This window comes from Colius striatus, chromosome 2 (assembly GCF_028858725.1).
Source record: "Colius striatus isolate bColStr4 chromosome 2, bColStr4.1.hap1, whole genome shotgun sequence".
Lineage (NCBI taxonomy): Eukaryota > Metazoa > Chordata > Aves > Coliiformes > Coliidae > Colius > Colius striatus.
Window position 1 is genome coordinate 84,312,797 of NC_084760.1, and position 25,920 is coordinate 84,338,716.

General features: G+C 36.8%; 1 protein-coding gene across 2 annotated transcripts in view; it reads left to right on the forward strand.

Annotated features, from left to right (window-relative positions):
• THADA (THADA armadillo repeat containing) overlaps nt 1-25,920 on the forward strand; it is a 167,090-nt gene that overhangs the window by 75,034 nt on the left and 66,136 nt on the right. For both annotated transcript variants that reach the window (XM_061991338.1, XM_061991337.1), the window contains one exon: nt 1,751-1,919. In XM_061991338.1, coding sequence (XP_061847322.1) covers nt 1,751-1,919 — 169 coding nt within the window. The remainder of the gene's footprint in view (nt 1-1,750; nt 1,920-25,920) is intronic.

Here is a 25,920-nt window from a genome sequence, read left to right on the forward strand (position 1 = left end):
TGTTCTTTCTCAATATAGAGCAATCACTTCTATTTCATCAATAAGTGCATCTCTAAGTCTTTAATGTCAGTTTTTACAAGACGACAAAGTTATCTAAAAATTGTCTGAACTTCATTTTTTATTACTAGGAAGAAACCCCTCAGAATTCCATTCTAATTCATTGCATCGTGTTCAAGGAGAAAAACCCCTTTGAAGCATGTAGTGTTGGAAAGTACCCTTGCACAAGTTAGAGGAAACTCTGGCATTTTACCCATTTTCCACTCTTCCTTCTGAAGATGTCAGATTCCTTGGGATTTGTAAAAGGTCATGAACAAAATAAAGAATATTTTTGAGCATACAGTTATAACTAATTAAAAACTAGACATCTGTTACAGTATCAGTATTGCTTGTGCTTGGAAAGAAATCTACATGTGAGAATCTCTTGGTGTAAGAAGACATGGTTTGGCTGAAATAAATGAATGGTTGCAGACAAATAATTTCTCAGGTTTAAGTTTATTGGTCCGTAGAATTAAAAATGCCTTTGTTTAAAAAGATTAAAGGTTTTTTATTATTAAGAGCTAGCTGACTTCATCCATCTTGTCAATACAGAATTAAAGCCTTTCCATATGGAAGAGCCTCCAATTGTCACTTCTCTGCCTTTGCATTCAGTTGTGAAGGCCTGACAGTCTTTGAAAAGGAAACACAAAGATGATCCTTCTAAAAATCGTTCCCTACAAGGAATGACATAGGGAGGTGGAGGACAGAACATGCTGCCTTTTTGTGAGGATGGAAATTCCCACAGAATCCTGTCATTCAGGGGCAGCATAGCTCTTTTCCTCTAAATGAGGTCGGTGGTTTTCAGGCATACTGTGGCCTAACATGAGTAAAATGTCAGAACTGTTATTCTATTTCAGCTAAGCCTGTTTACTGTCTTGTGCTCAAAACCTTATTAATTCAGTTGCTGGTTCAAGATGGAAGCTTTTCTGTATTTCTCATAGAATCACAGTTTTCTTTTATGTTAACTAAAGTAAGCAACTACTTTGCCTTGTTTATTCAATTGTATTGATGTAAATTTGCTAGAGGTATTTGGAAACTTAAAATACCTTTTAATTTCATTTCATTTTTTAAAATATGTATATATTACTTGGCAGGCTTTTTTGGGAGAGCTCAGAATAGGTTTGTTCATTTTGGCAACAGATAATTTAAACTACATGTGATTTTGTAAGCTAAAAAAATTGAAATAATTTTATATAATTTATTATTTTTTATTTTCAAAAGTGATTATTTTCAGGTTTGTCTTTTACTTTCTGCCTTAAAATGTGTTCTAAAAACCAGTGGGAGATGAGGTCTAAAATTCCAGTAGACATTATGTTGTGTTTTTGTGGAAGCATCTGATTAAGAACATGCAATCTAGTAGTTTTGAGTCAAACTCATGTTATGGAACAGAACCATATACTTAACCTGCTTCATGACATAGTTGCATCTTCTGTTGTTTTGTTTTTGTTTGTTTCTTGTGGTTTTTTTGTTTTAGTTTTTGGGGTTTTTTTAACTTTAACACAGGAACTTCTGAAGGGAAAGAAAAGCTTCTGATACGGTTCTAGTATGACCTCTGTTTCTGGGCAAATACTCTCTCACTTCTGAGAAGACTGTACTTGTGATTTGTGAGATGTGTGTTTTAGTTTTCATTGCATTATCCTCTGTTTAGTTTTAGCCACAGCAGTGGATTGCAGCTGGATGACAAAAAACAAATAAGTATTTCTCCTCTTTCTAGGTGTGGGCACTCTCCTGTGTACCGCTCACGTGAGATGTCAGGTCGGGCCCTTGTTCCATTTGTCATGGTAAATGAAGTACCACAGACAGTGCTTTCCTTGGTGGAGGGGCTTCCAGACTCCACTAGTCCTTGCATAAGACAGAACAACATTCATGGAACGCTTCTGCAAGTAAGTTTCTGGGAGTTGTTTACTTGGGTTTTGGTTTGTATTGTTTTGCTTCTTTTTTTACTGTGGGGTTTTTGTTGGACTTTTGTTCATACTTCACAGCCAGATAACAGGCAATGAGTTGCGATGAATGTTCACACGTTGTCAAAACATATATGAAGCCTGCCCTTGAGTCGATTTTATCAGATGACAAATATGGAATGCACATTTCAACTGTCATTAAAAGCCTGTAAGCTGTAAATATCAACCTTTTTGTTTCATATAATGTTTTATCTCTGGAGACTAAAGTGCTTTGAGTGCAAATATGTTTAAACTTATCTACAGAGAGATCTATGTGACTTGGCCAAAATCACAGAGCAAATCTGAGGCAAAGCTGAACTCCAAGCAATAGTATTGTAGATACTGAGACTTGCTAGTTACTACATATTTATATACTACTTCATTTGCTTTTCCTGCTGCACCAGCAGCTTCCTATCAGTTTGCTGTATAAGTTGTGATAAACTTTATGCTATATTATTCTGAAAACATTCTGGAGAACAGCTTGCTGTTTGTTTAGAATCAGAAATTTCTTCATTCCCCATATATCATGGCTTTGGTTTATGGCAGTCATTTCACTGTGTTTGATTGTTAAGCTGTCATGGTAATAAGTTACTCATTTTGCCTATTTTTCATGAGCAACACTCCAAGAAAGCCATATTGTACGTGATCAGTTCTGTTAGTCCGCCTTAGCTGACAAGCTGTCTAGGTACATGTTCTCACTGTAAACTGAGTGGTAGGGTGTGTATGGTTTTGTTTTGGGTTTTTTTAGTGTATGTTTTCCAGCATGTTATTTGCTCTTAAAATCCAGACCTTACAGGAAAATGACTGAAGTTCTTTTAAAGCAGTTACCATCAACTTTACCTGTAAAGGGTTTCAGCCAATTGCATCTCGATTTGGATGATGATTGGTTACAGTGAAGGTTGTCACAGGATGTGAGATGATTGTGCCCAGTCTTTTCTGCTCTGAAAAGCAGTGCATGCACATGTATATATGCAGATAGTCAGACCTGTGAGCTGCTGCATCAGTATGGGAAGGAGAAGATTGCCATTAACTTGTGCAGCCCTAGCCTCTCATGAAACTCCTGAACCTCCTCCTGAAGCATTAGGGAGACAGGGCTATTCCCCCTTTCAGTCCAATATTTTTTCAGTCCAAAAAGATTATAATATGCTGGTCATGAGGGAAGGACTGACTGTCGTGTATAAAGCCGCTGCCTTCTTTTAGTGAGCTGGGAAAAAAATAATGAAGAGTTGGTTATGAAAGGGCCCAAGGGATGTTCTGATTTTTAATCCATGCTGCTAACATGGTATTATGCATAGGTGTAGGGAGGGTTCTTTTCCATACCTATGTGGCAGGAAATATTCTCAATGCTGTAACATGACATTTTTTTGTCAGTTTTGAGCAGCTGCTAGGAACTACAACTGCAATTAGTACTGCACCAAGGAGAGACTGGTGCTGTCAGAGTATGACATTCTTCAAAACAATGTCAGTTGTAGCATAACAGGTCAGCGATGTTTGGTTTTTCACATTTGTCTTGGGCTTTGTTTTTATGACTTGTGAACCAAGGTTGGGCAGTCTTCATTTAATACTTAAATCACATGTAGTGTATGACTGAAACGCTGAACTGTTGCTAGGTAAAAATAACAAAACATTCATGAGAAATACTGTAGGGTGATAAAGATGTGCAAAAAGGAAGCAGCAGTGTTTGATGTTGTATCTCTAAAACACTAATACCTGGCAGTTCAACATAGTAGTGTGCACCTCCTGTAAACAGTACAAAGTACTGTGACATTCATTAGTTGTTGAATGCATGATTTCAATTTCCTTTTTATCAGTGTTAAGGTGGGATTTGCAAAGCTGTTGTGTAGGCTTATTGAATAACAGAAAATTGTATTGCAAGACTAATTGTTGAAGCACTGTTTCTCTGAAGCCTTATTTGAAGAGACTGATCTGGCACAGTTCAAAATTGTTTGCTCTGCATTTCCATGACACAGTAGAGAAGTTATCTTCCTCTTTGATATAAAAACACAACAAAAATCCTTACTAAAAAGGGTGAGTCTGTACAAAACTCAGTAAAATTTAGATTTTTCCATCAATACAAGGCCAATATCTTCTGAAAATGGAAAATAGTTTCTTTTTATTTGTTGTATCACATTAGTCAGAAGCTGACCAAGTTCATTGTCTGATTTTTATTTTTTTAAATGTCAGTGTTTGTATGTTATCAAGTCTTGAACAGGAAAGTTGGAATTATTCAGACTTAAAGCTTATATGTTAGTGCCAAATGTATTTTGAAGGTAGATTTCAGTTCTGTTTCAAAGTTATATAATCACTTCATCTGATGCAAGCCAAATGTTAGTTTATAGAAACATCATTCAAAAAGAGTTCAGCATGGATGCTTGTCCAAACATGACCTGGTTTTCAAAATGCTGAGATTGACAAGGAGTGGTTTTTTTATGACAGTGGATTCAAATGTGTTGTGTTTAACTTAGATCTTTACATTATGTGAAAATGACTTTTCAGTGTAATAACCGTGGCTCAATCTACATAGCAATATGAATGTGCATGAAGATAAAATAATCTTATGGTTACATGTTTTGCAGAATTCTCTTCACGAATTGCCTAGGAATAATGCTGTTCTGTAACTGTTATGGAACTGGTGATATTCTTCAAGGAGCAGTTCTGCATCATAAGTAAATGCATTGACTAGAGTAAAACAAAGAAAAATCTTTTCTATGCTTAGTGTTTCTTTTATGAGTACGTGTTTTACTTTGCTCCATACTCCAGACTGACATGGTGGACAGAAGAAGGGGGGAGGGAGTCAAATTTATAATCCCCAAGAAAATGCAGAAGTATACTGCTGGCCTTCTTTAATAATGAAATGTTTCTGGCATCTTTTGTTTTGAGCTCTTGGGTTTTTATCTGATCATTTGAAAGGAAGAGCTCATCTAGAGCTTTATGTAAAGGCTTCTGGAAGTGCATTAGAATTTATCACTAGGAAAGCTTTTATGTTTGTGAAACTTCTTGACTTTAGTCAGTTTCCAAGTGTCTGGAAAGATTGTGAAGTATCCTTATCAGAGGATCAAATGTTTTTTTGGCTTTCTGCCTCTTTAGATTGGAATTCCTGCAGTATGTATTCCATCTGTTTAGAATAATTGAGAAATTCAGAATTAAGCTGTAATTAATTCAGAAATGTTTATTCAGTAACCTGTACTTGCAATTAGTAAATTCCATGTGCTGGTTTGACTCATACTGGTATTTGTAAGCCATGCAGGTAGGGATGTGTTTTACTTTCTCTTTTTGTGTCAAATCTCATAGGTGACAGTCTTAACTGGGACTATTAAACTACAGTAAAGATGATGTCTATGTAAAAGAGTGTATTTTGAGTCCTGACATTTATTATGAAAACTTATAGACTTCAGTTTGTCTGATTCTGTAAAGTTGCATTAAGCCTGAATGTTTTGAGCAAAACACTTGTTAATCAAAGACCTCCAAACATTAGTAAAGCTCAAGGTTCATTTAAATTTGAAATTAATTGAGAGAGATCACATAGAAATGATCCTCAAGTAGAAAAAGGAATTATGGAAGTGTGGCAGTTTTTCAAAGAAATAACTCCAGAAGTAGGAATCAGCCTAACACAGAATGGGTAGAAAGTGTAATAATGCACAAGCTTGGACAAATTAGGAGTTCTTTACTGAATGAAAAGCAAGAAGAAGGATACTGAGGCAAGAGTGTGCAGAGAGTAAATTGGAAAGGCCAAGGCAAAAACTGGCTGTAGGCTTCAAGAAATTTCTGCAGAAATACTTAGTCTTGGAACATGGAAAGTGTTGATAGCTGGTGTCCGAAAGGCATACTTTTCTTCATTAGTTCATTAGCACTGTCAAATATAATCTTGCATATTGAAAACCAGTTTCTAACATTAAGGATGAATTAATGTCCAACACTTAAAACAGATCTGCCATCATGTATTTAAGATTTTGCCTGGATGTGGAAGATTGGATTCTTGCCAGTGTCCTCTGCCCCTGACGGGGTCATCTTCATGAAGCTATGCAGTTTTTATTTCCATCAGTCTGCATGCAGAGTCATAGAATGGTTCTTGTTTGCATACATTTGTGAGAATGACATTTACAGCTTTTATTGTTGCAGATGGTTTTGTGTAAACAATGAAAAATCTGATGTAAATTACTCAAATTAATTCTTACAATTATTACTGCAAAGAAAGGGTTAAATATTATAAACATGAATTTTACTTGATTTAAAAATAACTGATTGAAACTTTGGGTAGTTTTAATATAAAACTTAGGTAACATGTTCTTTACACTTACACTTTGTGATGAACAGAATCCAAGAAGGTAAGCTTGTGGGCATAAGAGGGAAAGAAAGCTTGAGCCTGTGTTATTCCTAACCCATGAGCCTTACTAGTTAAGGCTGAGATGAAGATGGTATTCAGTACCTCAGCCAGATTCATCTTCAGGTGTCCTTTGGCTTCCCTAATTGTATCTCTGCATGCTTGGACATGCACTCCTTAGTTACCTATTCCTGCTTCCACCTCCTTTATATTCCTTTTCTATGTTTGAATTTTGCAATGAACTCCTTGTTCATCCATGCAGGCCTCCTGGCATGTTTGCCTGACTTCTAGCTTATTGCTGTTGACTGCTCTTGAGCTTGGAGGAAGTGGTCCTTGAATATCAACCAGCTTTCTTTGGCCTTTCTCCCTCCAGGGCCTTGTTCTACAGGACTATACCAAGCAGATCCAGGAAGCGACCAAAATCTGCTCTCATGAAGTCCAAAGTTGTGATCTTGCTTTTTACTTTGCTCCCTCCTCTCAGGATACTGAACTCCCATCATATCATTGTTACTGCAGCCAAGGCTGCCTTTGGTTTTCACGTCCTTAATGCCTTTGGTTTTCACGTCCTTAATGCCTTTGGTTTTCACGTCCTTAATGAATCATTCCATGTTCATGAGTATGAGGTTCAGCAAAGCACCTCTCCTTGTCTTCTCTATTGATTTTGTCAGGAAGTTGTCACCAATGTTCTCCAGAAACCTTCTGGATTTCTTATGCGGTGCTGTGTTGGTTCTCCAGCGGATACCAGGGTGGCTGAAGTCCCCCATGAGGACAAGGGCCTGAAAACTCAAGGCTACTTCTGTCTATAGAAGGCTTCATCCACTTGTTTTTCATGATTTAGTGGCTTGTAGCGGACACCCACTCCAGTGTCACCCATACTAGTCTGCTCTTTAATCCTTACTCATGAGCTCCCAGCTGGTTTATCATCCTCAGGGAGAGCTTTCATCCATTTCAGCTGTTCCTTTCACATACAGGGCAAATCCATCTTCTCATCTTCCACACCTGTCCTTCATAAAGAGCTTGTATCCTTCCATTGTAGCACCATGTCTGTGGGTCAGCTATCTTGTCTCTGTGATTCCAGCAGTCCTGAATATGTGCACAGATCTCTTAATTCCTCTAAAGCACCCAAAGGAACAGGTTAAAAAACTGAAGTAAAAAGGTTACAGGGACCTTAAGCATGGTTTGCCCAGAGAGCATCACCTTTAATTCATCCCATTACGGATTTTTTGTGATGATTAAAAAAACTCCTAAAAGCATGAACTTTCAGATTGGCTTGCCAAGGAAAGCAAATGTTAGACTTCAGCTTCTGTTTTTATCTTGTGAGACTCGGTTAACATGATTAATGCTGGTTTTCAAAGGCCGTGTGATGTGCATAGACCTAAAATTTACTTGTTATTAATACAGTAGAATAGCAGCAGTATCACTGGGAGCTTTCAGTCACAGTTCTGCACACATTAGTTTCCAGAAATCTTTCCTATTAGGGCACTGGAAAAATCTGTACTCTAATTGGAGTGAACATACCCTTACATGCTGTTCATATTGAGAACAATTCATTGGACAGCTGCAATTAATAATGGAGCAGATGCAATTACTAATAAGGTTTATTTCTTTTTCAAATGAGAGAATCTACACATCAATTGGGTCATTATTTTGTATGTTAACAGTTTGATTTTCCCATGTTCACTTTGGCAAAACTGCAGTTGCGTATTTTTAGAATGTAAGAGATGAGGTAAATGAAAGATATTAAAAGAGGCATTATGTTTTCATATACCTTCTCTGTGCCTTGTTTTGGACACTTTTGAAAGTTGAACACTCTAACTTACTCCCTGGAAGTCTTGTATGGATTTATAACTAAGTGCTGATATTGTCTAGCTTGAGATTGAGATACAGAACAGTACAAAAAATTTTGCTTGCCTTATCTGTCTCTTTCACTATACAGTCCCTTCATTTTGGAGAGCATTTGTGTGTCCTTTGCCATCTTTTAGGCACAGATCAAACAGCTGCATAGAATAAAATAGAAAACCTCTGCTGGCCTATCATGTCCTGGCAGCTGGATCCTCACTGTTGTGACTGATTTTGGTCACTGCTGTAGCACAGTCACAGAAATAGACCTGGTCTGCTGTGGTACCCAGGAAGTTTTCTTTACATTCCTCCATTGTCTCATCTGAGGTCTGGCTGGTAGCTTCTCTTCTTCACTGCAGTCTGCCCACTTACTGCTATTACTTTGTCACTCCTACTGATTTATCCTGAAATTCATTTGCTGTGCATATGCCAGTGTTTTACATTGGAAGAGAAGAACAATATGTTCTGTCCAAGAGGTCCATGTGACCTGTTTTTAAAGAAATACAAACTATAACTGGCAAGTGACACATGAAAAAGAGATAATTTGTTATGATTTGATGCAGGGTTAAAACTTTATGAACATAAAAATGGAAATTCACTTATTTAGTTCTTTCAGGTGTCACCAATCAACAGTCAATTACTTTTCTCCACACTTCAAATTTCCCACTAAATTCTGTAATTTCAATTAAATAAACTGGTATTGTAGCATGAGGCTGGTTCAGATAAGTGGTTTTGGATTGAATTACTGGGTTGGAGTGGGGAATTTTTATATTCTTTAATGTCAAGACTCTTGTTTGGCAAATGAATGTGAAGTGTTGTGCAAGGAAAGTTGGTTTGAATTTTTTGTTTTGCTTTTGATACCAGCAACACTGTTGCATCTATCTCAGATCTAAAGAACAGACTGAGTCATATCAACTTAGTCAGTTGCATGTGACAAAAATTAGATATACTGGGAGACAGAAGGCTTCATAGCTATTCACACTACTTAACATTAATTTTAAAGATTGCTCTCCACCTGACTTCAATGGGAAAAGAAATTATCAGTTACTATTTCTCAGCATCCTATAGAATTAGACTTCTCTTTCTGAAAGTACTTTCAATGAAAGAATCCAGAGTCCTTGTATTAAAAAATAATATGAATAAAACCTCTGCATGGCTACATGGCAGATTTTTCTGCCATCTATACAGGGCTTTTGTGAAAGTGATTTACTCTTTCTGGATTTTGTTTGTGAAGTTTGTTGAATACAGCAAGACTTGTGTGATAGTAGGACTTTATCTGTATGAACTCTTTGGATATGCTGATGTATCAAATATTAATGGAGTGCTGGAAGAAGTGATTTAAAGATTGAAGGATTGATTTAAAGGATGTTTGGAGACTTCATTAAAGCAGCAGTAAATCCAGGACAAGAATATAATGTGAGAATAGTCATAGTGGGTCATCCAAAGATTTTTCCAACTCCATATGCTCTTTCCAGCAAAGACCAATAGCCAAGTCTAGCAAAAAGACTCTTGAGTACTCTTGAGCTGGAGATGTATAGTTGGGACTGTTGAAGATAAAAATGGAGTAGATGGTTGTACTGATGAAAATAAGCAGTTGATATTGAAAACATCAATATGTTAGGTAGTTTAATTATGTGGAAGAGTTGTATTAAGACAGATTGTTACTGATGAAAGTAGAGCTTGCCTAATGCATGTGGATGCCTTTTTCCTTCCTTTGAGAGGAGAAGGATTTTAGCTTAAGTTGCTGCAAAGGAAGGTCAGACTTTAGGGATTAGAGATAACGATCACTCTTGTGTTTTATGAGTTTAATACTTGGATGCTCACCCAAAGGAATAAAGGCAATTTAAATTAAAAAGAGCACTTGCAAATAAAGTAGAGAAGAATGATGCATGTAGAAAGGCTGGCAAGCAACGATGAGACCTTTTTTATGACAGGACTCAATAGATAAAAAAACCCTGCAGGCTCCAGTGAGTAGGGTGTGAGAGTATAGCAACAGGAAACAAATTAGGCAAATATATTTTGAAGGTCATTCTTCGATGTTCGTCCTCGTGGCTGAGTGAAAGACAGGTACACTACTCTTTAGCTTGATCTAAAAATCCTGTGAATTACTAACAGGATTGTCAGTGACCATATATTTTTCTTGTTGGGTTTTTTTTTTTGCAGACAAAGGTTCTCTAGGGTCTGAGGGAATGAATGGGGAAGTAGCATACTGTTTATTTGGTTTTATTCAGTAGCACAGAAACATTGACTATGGTGAATTATATTTATTTGGCTTGGCAGTAAAGTTTGAAGTGTAGCAGTTCCACGTTGGCTTATAAAAACTCGATATAGTAAACAAACGTTACATTATCTACAGATCAAAGAAATAAACCTGCTATAATTAAATGTTTTCCAATGAAACTTCCTTCCAGCTGTTTCTTTTCTAAGCTCAGTTTTTAGTGTTCAAGATAAGGATTACTTTTAAGATTAGTACAAAGAGAAAAGAAATATTGATGTCAAGTTGAAAACATATTCACTTATATGTAGTTGGCAATAACAGAATAATTGTCTCATTTCTTTCTGTTATAAAATCATGTTAACTGATACATAGGGTTACATAGATATAAGGAGGCAGTAAACTTCTGAGGAGCAGATTTATATTTATGAATGCAACAGAAATACAACTAAGTTCCAAGAATGGGAGGAGGAAGTCTGAAAGAAAATCATTGATGAGATGTTGCCAGAAGTTTTCTTCCAGATGCTTTTCTAAAAGTTAAAAGAAACAACCTCATGTGGTGCTGCTAGTTGACTGGGCAGATCTGCTACTTGGACATTACTTTGAAGCTGCTTTAAGTCTAATTAGTAATGCTCCCAAATATTGTATGTCTGACTTCCTAAGACATGTCACTAGTTTTCAAAAGGGCATAGTTTTAGACAGCTCTTAAAGCTCTATTAGATCTTTCTGTTCACTTTCTGCATCATTACTGAGTTCCTTCTTACAGCAACTAAGGATATATATGCAGAGATGCTATTGCTGTAAACCTTGTGTTCTCATCTTCAAAACTTCAGTGTGTTCTCATTACAGAGTAAGCAATATTCATCAATTAGTGAAAACAAGGCTGCTTGCTGCTGTTTTCAGTTGAGTGGTAACTATAATAAGGGGTACTCTGAGTTGTGCCTAGGGGTAGTGCAATGGTTACCCTCTTCTTAAGGTGAAAAAGATGACTTGATGGATACACTGCTTTCCTCTCTCCCATGCCCTAGATTTTGATGCTCAGGACTGTAGGTAAGGCAAGCAGTTGCTATGCAGATGTTTTGGACTCCTTGATCCACGTTGCACCTAGTACCACTCTTTAATGGATAAAAGCTCCTGTAACCCACATTGCTGGCAGAAATTTCAGGGCAGCTGCATATGTGGCCATTTAAGGTACCCTACCTGCTGTTCAGTTACAGCCATAAAACATCACTAGTGTTTCAGGTAGCTTGTCTCATCAAGTGTTGGATAAACGTTCAGTGACTGAAAACTCTATGTACAATGTGGTTGTATAGAACAACTTTTATTAGGTGTTGATTAAACTAAGGAAAGAAAAATCTTCCTATAGGTACAGTTTTCACAATGGATAGATTATTTTCTTTTTAGATGATGGAGATGTTAGAAACAAATACTGTTGGCACCATGTTCTCCTTTTTACTATTAAAATGTTCCTGAAAAGAGTTGAACTATTTTAGGGACTGGCTGGTTAACTTGATTTAGACCTCCCAGAACACCGATTGAACTCTTGTGAAGTCTAAATAATTCTATGTTAAATTCTATGTAGATTTCCTGCACCTGTTTTGTATTATGAATCTTTTAAGTATCCCTCATGATTAGTCAGGAAAGCAATCCTATCACTCTGTCCCAGGCAGAGGATGTTTTTACAGTTGGGAAAGGAAAAGTTGAAACTTGTATAGTGTACTGAAGATATAATATTCTCTTAGGTGGTGCGCTGGATTAATTTAGTGCTCTATGGGGTTCATTTTTCATCTCCAAAATAATGATTTCAGTCCCACCTGCGTGGGATTTTTTCTTTCTCAGCCTTTTGATCTACAAACCATGTCTTTGAAACTTTTCAGAGCCAAAAAAAAAATCCTGGATACACTTCCTGGGTATACATTCAAAAATACCCATCCATTAGAAGCTCTTGAGGATGTATAAAAAATATGTAAGAACAGTGAGGACTTTTTACTGTTCTCTGTGTTTGGGCTACAGTGAGAAATGTGGGAATGTGCCTTCTTTTGGTCTTTGGAAGTTTTTTCAGCTTGTTTACAAAGCAGAAGAATACCTTCCATGAAAGGAGGAGAAAACTGGGAAGATTGACATTTAAAAGAATGCTGGATGGGAGAAGTGAATTCAGGGAGTGAGCAGTTTTAAGTGGATAATTATTCAGTAAAGACTTACCTATACTGAAGGTGACGGTGCAAGAATCTCAAATAGTGAGATTTTCAAACAAAAAATTGAGAGGAGGATAAACCTGGGAATCTAAGAAAATAAATGAATGTAAATACAAAACAAAATAAGAGACTTTTCCAAGATGTGAAAATAAATTTCAGAGTGTTCATGAGTCAAATTAAATTTTTTTAAAATGAATTTAGTGTACTTTGTTTAAACAAGTTTAAAGTGTGTTACTTGCTTTACTTTTTTTCTGTTTGTATGTCACAGGCATTTCTTAAACTACTTTTTTACTACTGTTTTTTCTTGATTGTGTTAATATAATTATTTTAGAGTTGCTGCATTTCTAAAGTAGTTATTCCTATGATGCTAAATTTTTCCAGGAACAGTTTTCACGTGGTTGTTTGACTTGAAGTGATCTTTTTAGTCAGGCTCTAAATGACTCATCTGAACTGATGGCATACTCTGAAAATGTCTTCTTCTGATGCTGTTTATTCAGAGGCCAGAAGAGAATGGGAAATGGATGCCCAGGCTGAGGAGGGATTGTACAGAAGTTTGTCTGACATAAAGAAGCTACATGGGACAGAAAATTTATGTGGGGGCAGGACAAACAAGGAGCTGTGTTATATGCATATCTAGTAGTAGAGGGAGATTTTCGGAGGGGTAGGGATGTTGTCTTACTATCAGTCTATTTATATGTTTTCTTTTAGGTCAGAGTCTATGTGGGGAGCAATGCTGTATGAAATAAAACTTGTGTTCCTCTGTCTAGTACAACATGCTCCCATTTCCAGTGCTTAGCTGCTAAAACCCTCAACCAATAATGTGGTTTCTGAGTTGGATCGTCAAAAATGCAGCTTCCAGTGGAGATACAGGCAGCTCTTAGACTTAAAATACCCTGCAGAGCCCTTTTCAGGTCCTGGAAACAGCCTAGGTGTGGTCTTACTGCAGAAGAGGGAAAAGAGGATGCCAAGAGGGTGATGGAGATTCCTCTAAATTTATCACCTGTCAAGGTCCCTCCTTTTCTCTGCTCTTTCCTTCATGAAAGATACTAGTTGTCTCTGGATCATCAGGATCTCCTTGATGTTTGGGAGTGTGGAAACCTCCCACACAACTTCAAGCAAGGAAAGAATGAATGAGGCTTCTGAAGGCATGATATACGGCAGGTACTTCTATGCTATCCTCCCTCATTCCTTCTTAGGTCTCAGTGTTGTACCTCTGTTATCTCTGTTTCCACTGGCACCCTCACTGCTTGCGCCCAGCTCTTGTTTCAGGAGCTTACCCCTCTTTATCTCAGTTCCGAACTGCTGCTGTACCGGTCTATTATTGCTCATTACAGTAGGGCAATTACCATGCTGTCAGAAGTGTAAGTCAAACGCACCTGTATATTGACTTCTGTTGAGAAGTGCACACTTCAGATTCAGTGTATCTTCAAAGCTCCAATTAACCTCTTAGACTGATTTGGGCAGAACACCTGTCTGGATTGCATGCAGTAGTTCATTCTGGCCTGTTTTTATTGTTGAAAATAAGCATTCTTTCTCAAATGTAAACAAGTATTGTCTTAGATACATAAAGGTTTTTGTGTCAGAAGTGGATGTTTGGGGGGAAGGCTTCAAACCTTGGAATTCAGACTTGCCTTTTTTTGGTGCAAATGCACCAACTACAAGAAACCACTTCCGAACTCAGCACTTAAATATTTGACCTAGATCAAAGATACTAAACAATTATAGTTCATACTGAGTTTCACTTCAGTATCGTTAAAGTTTCTTAGTACCTTTTCTTCCTTTCCCTTGTCCAAATGCATGCATTTGTTTAGCTTTATAATAATTAAATTGCTATTCTTCAAGGAAGAAAGTCTGAAAGACTTCAGGTATACATCTTGTTGCCAAATAGTTGTTGTAAATAATTGTCATTTCTTGATGTAGCATCTAATAAAAAAACCCCATATCCTGTAGGTATGTACCCTGTATTGCAGCATAAAACCACAGCCCATAGATAGTCCTGAAGCATTTCAAAGGGACAGTACTTGGTGTAATCACCTTTGGGTACCACTCTTACAGGAGACTTGTTGATCAGGCAGCATTTCCAACCTCCATGGTGGTACTAGTTAGTCTTAATTAAATAAGAAGTAAATCAAACTAAGGCAGATCCTGTGGATATTGGGAACCAGTGAAGTAATGCTCTTACGACTGTAGTTATTCCTCTTGGATTACTGTGCTCTCTGAGACATGTAAAAGTCATATTGCAGCATCACACATCTTCTGTTCTCAGAAGTGAAGGAAAGAGGTTAGAAAAGTCAAAATAAGCATTTTGTTTAGTTTGAAAATATATACAATATGGTGGCTTAACACTCAGTTATCACTGGGGAGGGAAAAAGCTGTCTTTGTAACCTCATACTGCCTTTAGCAAAAAAAGTATAGTACTGTTATCCCTTAAAAAAAATGAGCTGTTGGTAGCAATGGTAGATATACAGTATTAAAGAAAGAAATACAACTACAAAGTATCTTAACTCTTACAGATTTGTTTCATGGCCTTTATTTTTCATTTTTCTGAAAAGTCATATTGTGCTCTTAGGTAAAAGTTTAGTCTAGAGAAGGGGAGACTGAGAGGGGGTTTCATTAATATTTGTAAGTATATAAATGGTGGATTTCAGGCTGTCAGTTGAGACATCCCTTTTTTCTATTGTATGTAATGACAGGACAAGGGTAATAAGATGAAGCTGGAACACAAAAAGTTCCATTTAAACATAAGAAAAAACTATTTTACTGTGAGGATGAGGGAGCCTAGACACAGGCTGCCCAGGGAGAGTTGTGGGGTCTCCTTCTCTGGAGGTCTTCAAAACCTGCCTAAACGCATTCCTGTGTGACCTGATCTAGGTAGACCTGCTTTGGCAGGGAAGTTGGACTAGATGATCTCTAAAGGTCCCTTCCAACCCTACCATTCTATGATTCTATGAAGAAGTTAGTTTTTAGCTAAAGGCCATTACATTGAATATACAGCATTGTCATTTTAATCTAATATGACATAAGAGTTAATAGTTCTAATGACATTTAAAGCTATTTTCAGTATTGTATAATGTGGTACTTTGTGGCAGTTGAACAAGTAGTTCATTTCATGTGAACTTCCATGATCATATGGTCCAAAGAAATGATCTCATCCGAAATATTTCCTAAGTCAAGTTGCAGATGTTGTTAAATTTCTCATGTCCAGCTCTCAAATTATTGCTGCAGTAACTTCTTGGGGTTTTTTTTGTTGTCTTAGAGTGTGGTAGGCCTTGATATTAAAAGTCAGATTCATAAAGAGAGGTGTTTTTAGCCATTGCAGTCTTTGATGCATTTTACCATGAACTGTTTGACTGTTCAGTTTTGCCTGTGTTTTTCCATCAGCCTTTTCCTTTCAGAAGAAAAGTGTTACATGTGAATGTTATCCTTAAATTCATGGTTTTTTCAATATTTATAAAGATTACATAGGAGAACAGGAAGAAAGGCTTAGAAGTTGCGGGTCAGTCATAGATTTTTTTCATTCACGTTGGTATGTGAATGGGGCTTGTAATGGTTTTATCTACATGGATGATCTCTGAGGCTTTACAGAAACAACTTTCTTGAATGATTAGCCGTGAAAATCCTCAAAACAATTGCAATGTTGCAATTATACAAGCATAAACCACTTCAGAGCTGTCCCTAGACGATGCACGATACAAATTTTGGTGTCATGTCATGAGCTGGAGACATTGTCACATACTTGTAACTGAATTCCTAGTGAAGCTTGATTTGGATCTTTTCCTTTGGTTAGCCTAGTTTTCCTGGGGAGGGAAAAAAAATATAGAGAAAAATTAGTAATTTTGGGTGGCAGACATTGGTATGTGTCCAATTTGTGTGGTGATGAAAAGAGAGAACTTTGAGGAACATTTTCTTTTCTTTAATGATTTTTAATATAAAGCATTCATACTCAGCATTGTTACTGCTTTGTAAGGGACCTCACCACAGATTTTTGTAGTGAACTCCACAATGTCATCAATAAGTATTTCATTGTCACCTCTTAACCTGTTTAACAAAAAGCTTTTGCTTTGTTGTTATCTGCATCTTACTAGGAGAGCGCTCATCCTCCTTAACAGAAAGTAAATAAATAAGCAGACTCCCCTTTTGCAGCTGGTTGATAATTTTGAGTGTATTGTAAGGCCAACAAAAGTTGACAACGTGCACAGGAAAGGCTTAACACTGTTTGGAGAGGAGGGAAAAGGGAACTTGGTTTCAAATAAAGTTCTCTTGTTTTTCCAAGTGCAGTTAATTTGTGGAGTTGTGGGAAATTTAGGTAAACTCCTAGGCTACCTCCATGGATTCAGTAACTTCTGACAACATCATCTTGCTAATTCATTTTGTTTTCCCTTTCACTAAATTGAAATATTTTTAGAGTTTATTTGAAGCAATCATACTTCGTACTGTTATATGTGTCTTACTGTACTTTTATTTCTATAGTAAATTTTACTACTTAATAAAATGGTGCTGTGTTGTGTGATTATCCTCCAACGTAAACCATCAATCCTCAGCAAAATCTGTGGATGACCAAGATAATGGATACCATGTGGTTTGGATTTAGGACAGGATATGTCATAAACACCTCTAGGGCTCTAAAAGATTGCAACACTGTGATAATGTAACACTGCGATACATGTAAGATCTATGGGATGAGGAGCTATTCCATGTGGCACTTTTTGTAGCTTTGTTTATGGTTTATCAGAGGTTACCAATAAAGTAACGGGAACATATGAGAGAGAGTAGTGGTGCCTTCCACTCATTTCTCTTCTCCCAGATTCAGACAGTGAGGTGACTTAAAACTGAAAGCTCTCTCTGGCTTTGGATTTAGTTTATTAGAAGGTAGTAAACAGAAAGTGTTTCATCTGTTAACTAAGAAAATGATCGATTTTAGTGAGTGGTATTGCAATTGCAACTGTCTGTTGAGTGGTGGGTGGAGACAAACATGGCCAAAGCCAAATTGGTACTGATTTTGAGGAGGAAAGACACTGAAGGAACCCATTGAGATACTCTGACCGCTTTTTGTTTGGTGTCATTTGCAAGAAAAAAGGTTATAAAGTATCTTGACAGTCCCTTGCATCACTGATGGAAAATGGTTTTCAGTTGCCTTGAGCAAATCTGACATGCAGTGAAGTGAGTACATTACCTAGTCTCATTGCCAGTTTTGAGGTTTTAATGCTAGAGAATTTCTGTAGGCTTGTGCACAAGCTCTCCACATCTATCTGATCATCACTAGCCCTGTGCTGGGTTTTGCAGCTGCCATAGATCAGCTGGTAATCCTCCCTGAGACTTTTCAGTAAAAAGGATTAATATTTGCTCAATTTAAATAGCAGACCTCTACTAACCAAACTCATGTGACTGAAGGGAAATGGAAGGTTTGCTCTTGTTAGAAGCCTGGATAGGAAGTTTGAAGTTGTCAAACTTCAACAGGATGCAACATCTACCATTTGAAGTGCTGTGTTCAGAAGACAACCTCTATGTAGTTCTGTATGCAAAGTGAGTGGTTAAGCCATAGCAGCTTTAAAACTGTTCTTACAACAATTTTTACAGACAGTGAGACAGTGAAACAGCTGTACTCCTCTGGGATGATAGAATCAAAGGCAAGTAAGTGCAAATGTTGAAAAAGGCGGTCTTCAGTAAGAGGATGGGTTCGAAGAACTTTTTTAAAAAAACCCCGACCTTCTGCCATAAAAACTGTTGCTGTTGACATTCTCTTTCATCAAAAACACATCTTAACAGTTGCACGTGAGTGGAAGAGAGAGGGGAAAAATGGTAGCAAAGAACGGATCTTCCTGAACACCTTCTAATGCCTCTGAAGAGGCATTTCTGCCATAGCGAATTTCATCATTTTTCTTGGGAACTTGTCTGTTACTGGTGAATTCGCAGAGATAGTGTTTGTCTGCTGTCATGCTGCTGATTGTAAAAATCAGTAAAAAAGTATATGAGCTTACAAGAGTTCAAGAAATGTTTGATAGCTTTGAATTTGGCACTTTGTGTAATAGTGTAGGGTACTTGTTTGTCTGGGGGGAAAAAAAAAATTCCACAAGGTGATGAAGCTTGGTGGCTAATTAAAATCAGTAGTGTTTGAGCTGTGTTAGGGAGTTGGAATCAACTAGGTGGTGAGATTAAACTTGGGAACAAAAGAGAAAATATTGGAGGTAGAATTCCAAGCATTCAAAGCAGAGATGAAAAATTCATTAACGTTGTTCTCTGATTATGCAGTTAGCCCTTTCCTTGCCCTTAGGTTTACCTTGGCAAGAGCACTTGCAGTTAAATGGCACTGTGAAAATTACTGGAAAACATTAACATTAACTTGTTATTGTAAGCTTACATCATGCTGAGCCTGATGGGAAGAAAAATTTATAAATAGCTTGTCCATATGCGTAAGGCAAAAATCTGCTGAGTTTCATCAGTAGGATGATTCATGTATTTGCTGTAGTTTAAGTTTCATGATAAGTGGTCTATGTTTCTATGAATTTCATATTTCAAAAAGTATACAATACCAGTAGAAAACTTTGGGAAGGTCAGTGATCTAAAACTGATGAACTCTGAGGAAATAAAACTGGAACACAAAAAGCTCCATTTAAACATAAGAAAAAAAATATATTCCCTGTGAGAGTGAGAGAGCCCTGGCACAGGCTGCCCAGGGAGGGTGTGGAGTCTCCTTCTCTCGAGGTCTTCAAAACCTGCCTGGTTGGGTTCCTGTGTGACCTGATCTAGGTTGACCTGCTTTAGCAGGGAGATTGGACTAGATGATCTCTAAATGTCTCTTTCAACACCTACCATCCTATAATTCTATGAAATACTGTCTATATTTTCTATGTGCTTTTGGTGATACAGTCTGCATATACTGGCATATGTATATTATTCCCACTACTTTCTCTGGAGAGTGCTTTCAAAAAAATATAGTGGGGTTTTTTCTCCCCACGTAAATTCTCATGTCTACTGTGAATTGGAACTTAAATTTTCTGAGTTAAATTTCTGTGTCTGTGATCCCTGTAGATTTTAAATCAGTAACTTAATTTCTTTGTTTCCATGCCTGCAGGACTGTCTTCTGTAATAATCCTTGGGGCAGGGAGTGGTAGGGGATGGGCAAGAGGGAAGCAGAGGAAGACAACAAAAGTTTATAAGCAGTATGCCATTATATAAGTAACAGCTTTATTTCTTCATCATACATGGAAAAGAAGTAAATGGTTGATGTGTATTTCAGGAAGTGAATCCTCTCTGGAGATTTTCCTTGGTGGAAAGTGGCTGTATCCACATCCTCCTGTTCTGTATACTACTGCTTTGTAGAACAATGAGACCAAAATTACAGGAGGGCTGTTTGGTTGAGGATTGTCCTTTTCCTTTCATGATACAGCTCAGTGGGATCCTCTTACATGAATTACTCTAGATGTTACTATAATTAAAAAAGAAGTTTCCATTACATGCACCTTCCTTTGTGCTGTTATCCTGTATACTGCCTGTGCAAAACCACACTGCTCATTAATATTTACACTTAAAATTCAGTTTGACTGATCTATGTGTTAAGCCCACAGGTTAGCTGTGTTGTCTAGACATAAAGTTACTTTTATTGTATGTTTGAGTTAAATGTTCCTTTCTTGCAGGGATAACTTTAACAGCATAAAATTCTTGAGTTCTACATGCATTTAGTTATATTACTTTAGGTTGGAGGAGCATGACATTTGAGTTCAGGGTCTAGGCACCAATGTGGATAGTGTTTTATGTATCTGTATAGCTGTAGCCCCTAATGTCCCTGCTGTTACCAGCAGCTATTTGTGTGAGAATTTGCTTTAAGGGAGGGACATTTTCCCCGTTATTTGAACTGGTGAAGAGGTGCAGCAATCCCTGCCTTGGAAGAACAATGAATCTTACCCTAAGTTCAGCAGGCTTTATAAAGCTGGTTTAGAGTTCAGACAAAAGTGTACAGTTGGTAATACTGAGTTACTTAGATGTAAGTGAAGCTAGCAAAAATGACAATATGCCTGTAAATATGTGGCAATAGAACAGCAAGTTGTTCCTCACGTACAGAGGCTTGTATAGTGACAGGTTGTGACTGACTTAATGTATGATGGCGTTGTGTGTTTTTCATCCTTACAACTACCTGCACTTGGACATTTAATGTGGAAAATTATTCCTCAGACTTCAAAAATATTGAATGTTTTTGTTTTGTTTGAGAGAGACCTGTATATGTATTTTCTGTAAGTTTAAAATCATTAGCTGATAGAAGAGAATTGTTTTTTGAAGTGGCAAGTTTTACTTCCCTTTATGCTGTAATGTAAATTTAGGAAATAAAAGCATTGAATTGATACAGCTTACTTCTAATTATTTTCTTAGCTTGTGTATTAATGCAGACAGTCCTGAGACAGAAGATCACTGCTGCTGAAACCAGCAAAACTATGGGGTCAAGCAGCAGTGTACTTCTGAGCTTTTTTTATAAACCTCTTCATACTGATTGTGTTTCTTACATGTCAGCCTTAGTGTCAGTGGGGTAGACATATCCTTTAATATTCTTCTTAATGGTAAATAGCCCTTAGTAAACAAGAGTGTGAACCTCGTTTTTTCTTTGCATTTTATCTCCTTCTTGTGGAGATATTCAGGCTGTGTTTGGGGATGTAGTTTGGGAAAGAATCGTTCCAAAGTGTTTCACACCACTCCCCAAAACCAGAACAAGAACTGAAAAAGAACTGTTTAAATACGGGAGGAAAGCTTGATATCCTCGAAGTAGTTGGATTCAGACACAGCGATGGGCAAGTTTTTATTATGACAGGGTATAGACTTGGAAGAGGAGATTTCATAGTATCCTTCCTGCTGTTAGTTCAGGTCAGAAATACAGACTGAACACAGTTTTTAACTGCTTCTAACAGATAATCTAGTGTGTTGATTTCTTTAGAGTTTGGGGTTTTGACTAGATGCTACTGGGAAGATAACAGTGGAAATGCCACTAGCTCCACAGTAGCCTCTTTCTTCTCTGGTCAGTCTGGCTGGTTAGAAAGTTGCCTATGAGACCCTAACTTGCCAGTCAGCTTTGGCTTTTTTTAGCACCAGCTACTTTTTTGGATTTTCTCTTTTCTCATCAGCCAGTCTTTTGATTGGCCTTGAGTTGTAAGATGAATGTCAGCTTAAAAAATATCTTAAATCCTAATGGTAAAAAAAGCCCTAATAATTAAAAAGTCAGACCTAGTATCAGGTTTCTGTGCAAATAGGCAAACCATGTACTTCTAAGAGAAAATTCAGCTAGGGCTTTTGAGTAAAAAACATTAATGAATATGATGTCAGTTGGCAGCAAACTTCTTATTGTTTTGTTTTCTCCTAATATGGAATTTGAGTAGCATACACAAATTTGAGTCTGAAATTCAATTTCACCCTGACTAAAATAGGAAGAAAAACCTGAAGAAAAGCCTTATAAAAACAGAGTTGCAAGAGCTTTGATCTGTGACATTTCACATTTGGTCACTTGCATTAGACAAAAGCAGGAGTTTATCTTCAATTTTAAGAACATGTTTCTGATAATGAGGGTTTTTTGGTATATATCTATCACTGAGAGGAAAGCTACTTTGCATTTTTTCAGCATTTTGTATCTTTGATTAGTTATGGCACATTGCTAATTTTCAGATTATTAAGCAGCTGTGTTATTCTTGCTCAGTTATATGGAGTTAACTAGTATTGTATTTTTATTCATAACTTTAGATGCGTTGATACCTTATTTTACAACTTCTTAATTCATTCAGAACATGCTTGGCTGCTTTTTAATTAAAACAACATGATCCTTTTATAAACCTGGCTTTATGAATTTTGATGGATATGTTTGGAATAAGGATTTGAACCACCATCTTTCTCATGACTGATAAACCAAAACTTTTGAATTAGATGATGAGATGTTCTGACAAAACAAAGCTGAAATTATGGAAAAGTTGAATTGTAAACTAGCTGTTGCTTTAAAATATGTACAGTTTTCAGAAAAATATTTGCAAAGGGAAATATTTCAACTTCAGACTTAATTTTTTAACTCATGCCAAACAAATTTGAGGAATATTCATGTATAATAATCATATATGACAATCATACAATTTATATTTGGCAGAAGTAATAATCTAGTCTGTTTTGCAATTACCATCATAAAATTAAAGACTTCAAAGACAGGAAGTGGTAGGAACAAAGGGTTTATGCCTACAGTAATCTGGTATGCCTAAGTGATCGAAGACTATGAGAACAATGCAATTAATGATGGCTTTTCTAACACATTTGTTTGTGGATGGCAAGTGAATTGATAAATATTTGAAATTCATCTTGAATATATTGCCATTTACATGGGGAAACAAATTCAGAATATTTACTCTGCTCCCCCTCACCTGTATTTGTTCTCATAATTAAATGCCTCAGACTAATGTTTGTAGTAAGAGTTGAGCTGTCCACACTGTTGCTAAAACTTGTGTGGCAGAGGATGAATCACATGCCATGAGAACACAGGGCACAGGGGTGCCACCAGCGCTGTCCACTGCAATACATCTGCCTGCTGTGGTTCTGTACTAATTTTAAACTATTAGTCTGCAAGTTGTGTAGCTGCTTTTCTTCGTGAGAGCATCATGAACCACAGGGACTGTGTTCCTACTATACTTGCTGGGGATGAAATATTACATCTATTTTTCTACAAATATAGTTTTACAGATGAGGGTGATATGAGAAAGTAACCAGATAGTTATAAACTCACCCATCTATTTTTGTTTGTGTATCTTCCTGGAAGAGTTTTTTAGTTCCATTGTAATTATCACATTGGTACTTTTTATCTTCAAGAAAAAAAGAGATTTTTAGGGCTTATTTTTCTCTAGAGATGATTATTGTAACTTTGAACTTTTAATCATCTTAATAAAAATGCTTTCAACTGTCACAGCAGCTTGCCAGTTTTTATCTGCATGGTTGTGGTAAAAGAAAAAGAAAAATTGGGCCTCACTTTCAGAATACAGAGATAACTTGCCAGTTGTATTTATCACATGAGAATAAAATTTTATCTGCCTTTCTCTTTTCTTCTCTCATTTAAATAATGTTTGAGGTTTTCTTACTAGCCTGCTAATACTCAGGCAAAAGCTTTTGATGGAACAATTCTGACAAGACACATTTAGCTTAGTGCAGTAATCTCCTTACTGCTGCCATTTTGCAAACACCATTTTTTAGCTTTCATTGTTGTTTCAACCTCTGTAGCTTGGTGAGTGGCATATTTTTCCAAGCTTAATATTTACACAGTGGTTTTGTTGTGGTTTTGGGGTTTTTTTTGTTGTTTTCAGCTGGCAAAACATATGTACTCTTTTTAATTTTTTATGGAGTTAAATGATCTGTGCTGAGAATATACAGTTTAGAGTGATGTGGGTGATGTCAGGGTGGTTTTTTTTTCCCCTCAAGAAGGTTTGAAATGAACACTGGGAGCATTGTTTCAGTCTTGCACTTAGGAAGTACTGTATCTAAACATAGCTGAGTGTATGCATGAAGACGTTTTTATTGCTTCAGGTCAGCTTAAGGGGAGAAAAGTTTAACTTTGCTGCTTCACTGAGAAATGTGCAATTGTATAAACTTCAAGGTAGTTTAAAAAAATTCAACTGTTTAAAAGAGACACTTTGTGCAGCAACATGTAGAAAGATATATTTTCTTTTAAATACTTGGTGTGTATGTGCATGTTTGTATCCACCTAACCCTAATTTCATGTCTGAAGTTGAAAGTTTATTGTAAATTTCAGAAACCTTAGTTACTCTTATAAAATTAATTCTAATGCTACAAAATGTTAATTTGTTAGAAACTGTGTCACAATAGATCAACTTTGTGGCTCTATATATATGCAGGACAACTATTGCCATCAAAAAATATATAAAGACATGTTCTAAATGTGTTTTATACAAATTTTCATCCACTGTTACATTGCTTCATTGTTCTGACAGAGTATTTCACAGCTTGAATACAGCAATTTGAGCTGATATGAGAGCTGCTAAGGATAATGATCAGCTTTGTATCATATAAAGTTGATGTTGGGCAGAAAAGTGTCTCTGCCTGCTTCTCATGATTTACATTTTTGACTCAGCTGATATCTAATCATTAAAGTTTTGAGGTGGTTTTTTTGTTTGTTTTAAGTAATGATTGCTCTTTTTTTACTTCATCCTCCAAAATGAACGCTTGGAAAATAGCAGATATTATGTCTTAAGATCTGCATGGATACAAAGAAAACACACAACTTTTTAGTGTCATGACGGGGAAACACAGAAGTCTGTTGCATCTGAAAGGGTGTTTCTTAGTGGGGGATGGATGAGAACAGGACAGAAGGATAAGCATGCTGATTGACCAGCAGGGAACCAAGTCGACTGTTTCCTCTTTTACTGCTTCCCTTTCCCTCCTTCCTCTGCTTTTTCACCTTTTGGGAGCTTCTACAGATGAACACAGATGAAAAAAATATGAAGCATCAACACTGTCAAGAGAGTGAGGAAAGGTACTGGGAACTAGGAATGGCAGGAGAGCAAGATGTGATTTTCGTTCATTGACATCCTAGGTCCTTGGGTTTTGCTATTTAGGATATTTTGTCACACTTGAGCTGGCTTGGTGTCTTTTTTTTTTTTTCCCCCCTATGTTGTTCTGCACTAAGAAGTCCTCCTGTGCTGATGGTTTTACCCAGATCTGGTCAGAGTTAGTGGAACTTCATGGACCAAAGGATCTCAGAATGGAACACCATGACCTCATTGCATTTACGTGTGAGGAATTTAGCAGCTGATTTTAAATTGAGACTATTTTGGACCTGAACAGAGCCACGTGCTGTAAAGCCTGTCTGTTATCTGTATCAGTCTCATAAAACTTGCTACCTTCCCATGCAAACATGGTTTGGTTTGTAGTCAAAGATCATGGAAGCTATGGCAACATTGCTATAAGCCAAAGATATTGAAAGTGAAGAGCTACCGAGGTTAATTTTTAAAGATTGCTTGTTTAGTTGCTTCCAGTTTTAGCTTAGATAAAATAAAGCTTTGAATAAAACATGCTGACATTAATTATAATTAGAAATTTAGTTTAGGGATTCTAAAATCATATGCTGAAAAATTAATTTCTTTATGGGGAAAGCTTTCCAGATCACTGAGGTTTGGTGAGGGGACCTAAATAAATTATGATGGGCACGCACTGAAATGATGGAAAAATCAGGATTTTGCATGTCAGAAGTTGGAACAGGGTGAACTATAGTAGTTGAACATTGTATTTGGTGAATGCTGGCATTTTTCAAGACTGAATCAAACTCTTATGCGAGTTGCATCTTCTAAGTCTGCTGCTTAAGTATGACTCGTCCTCTGATTTTTACCTTATGAATGGTATTGAAAGGGTATG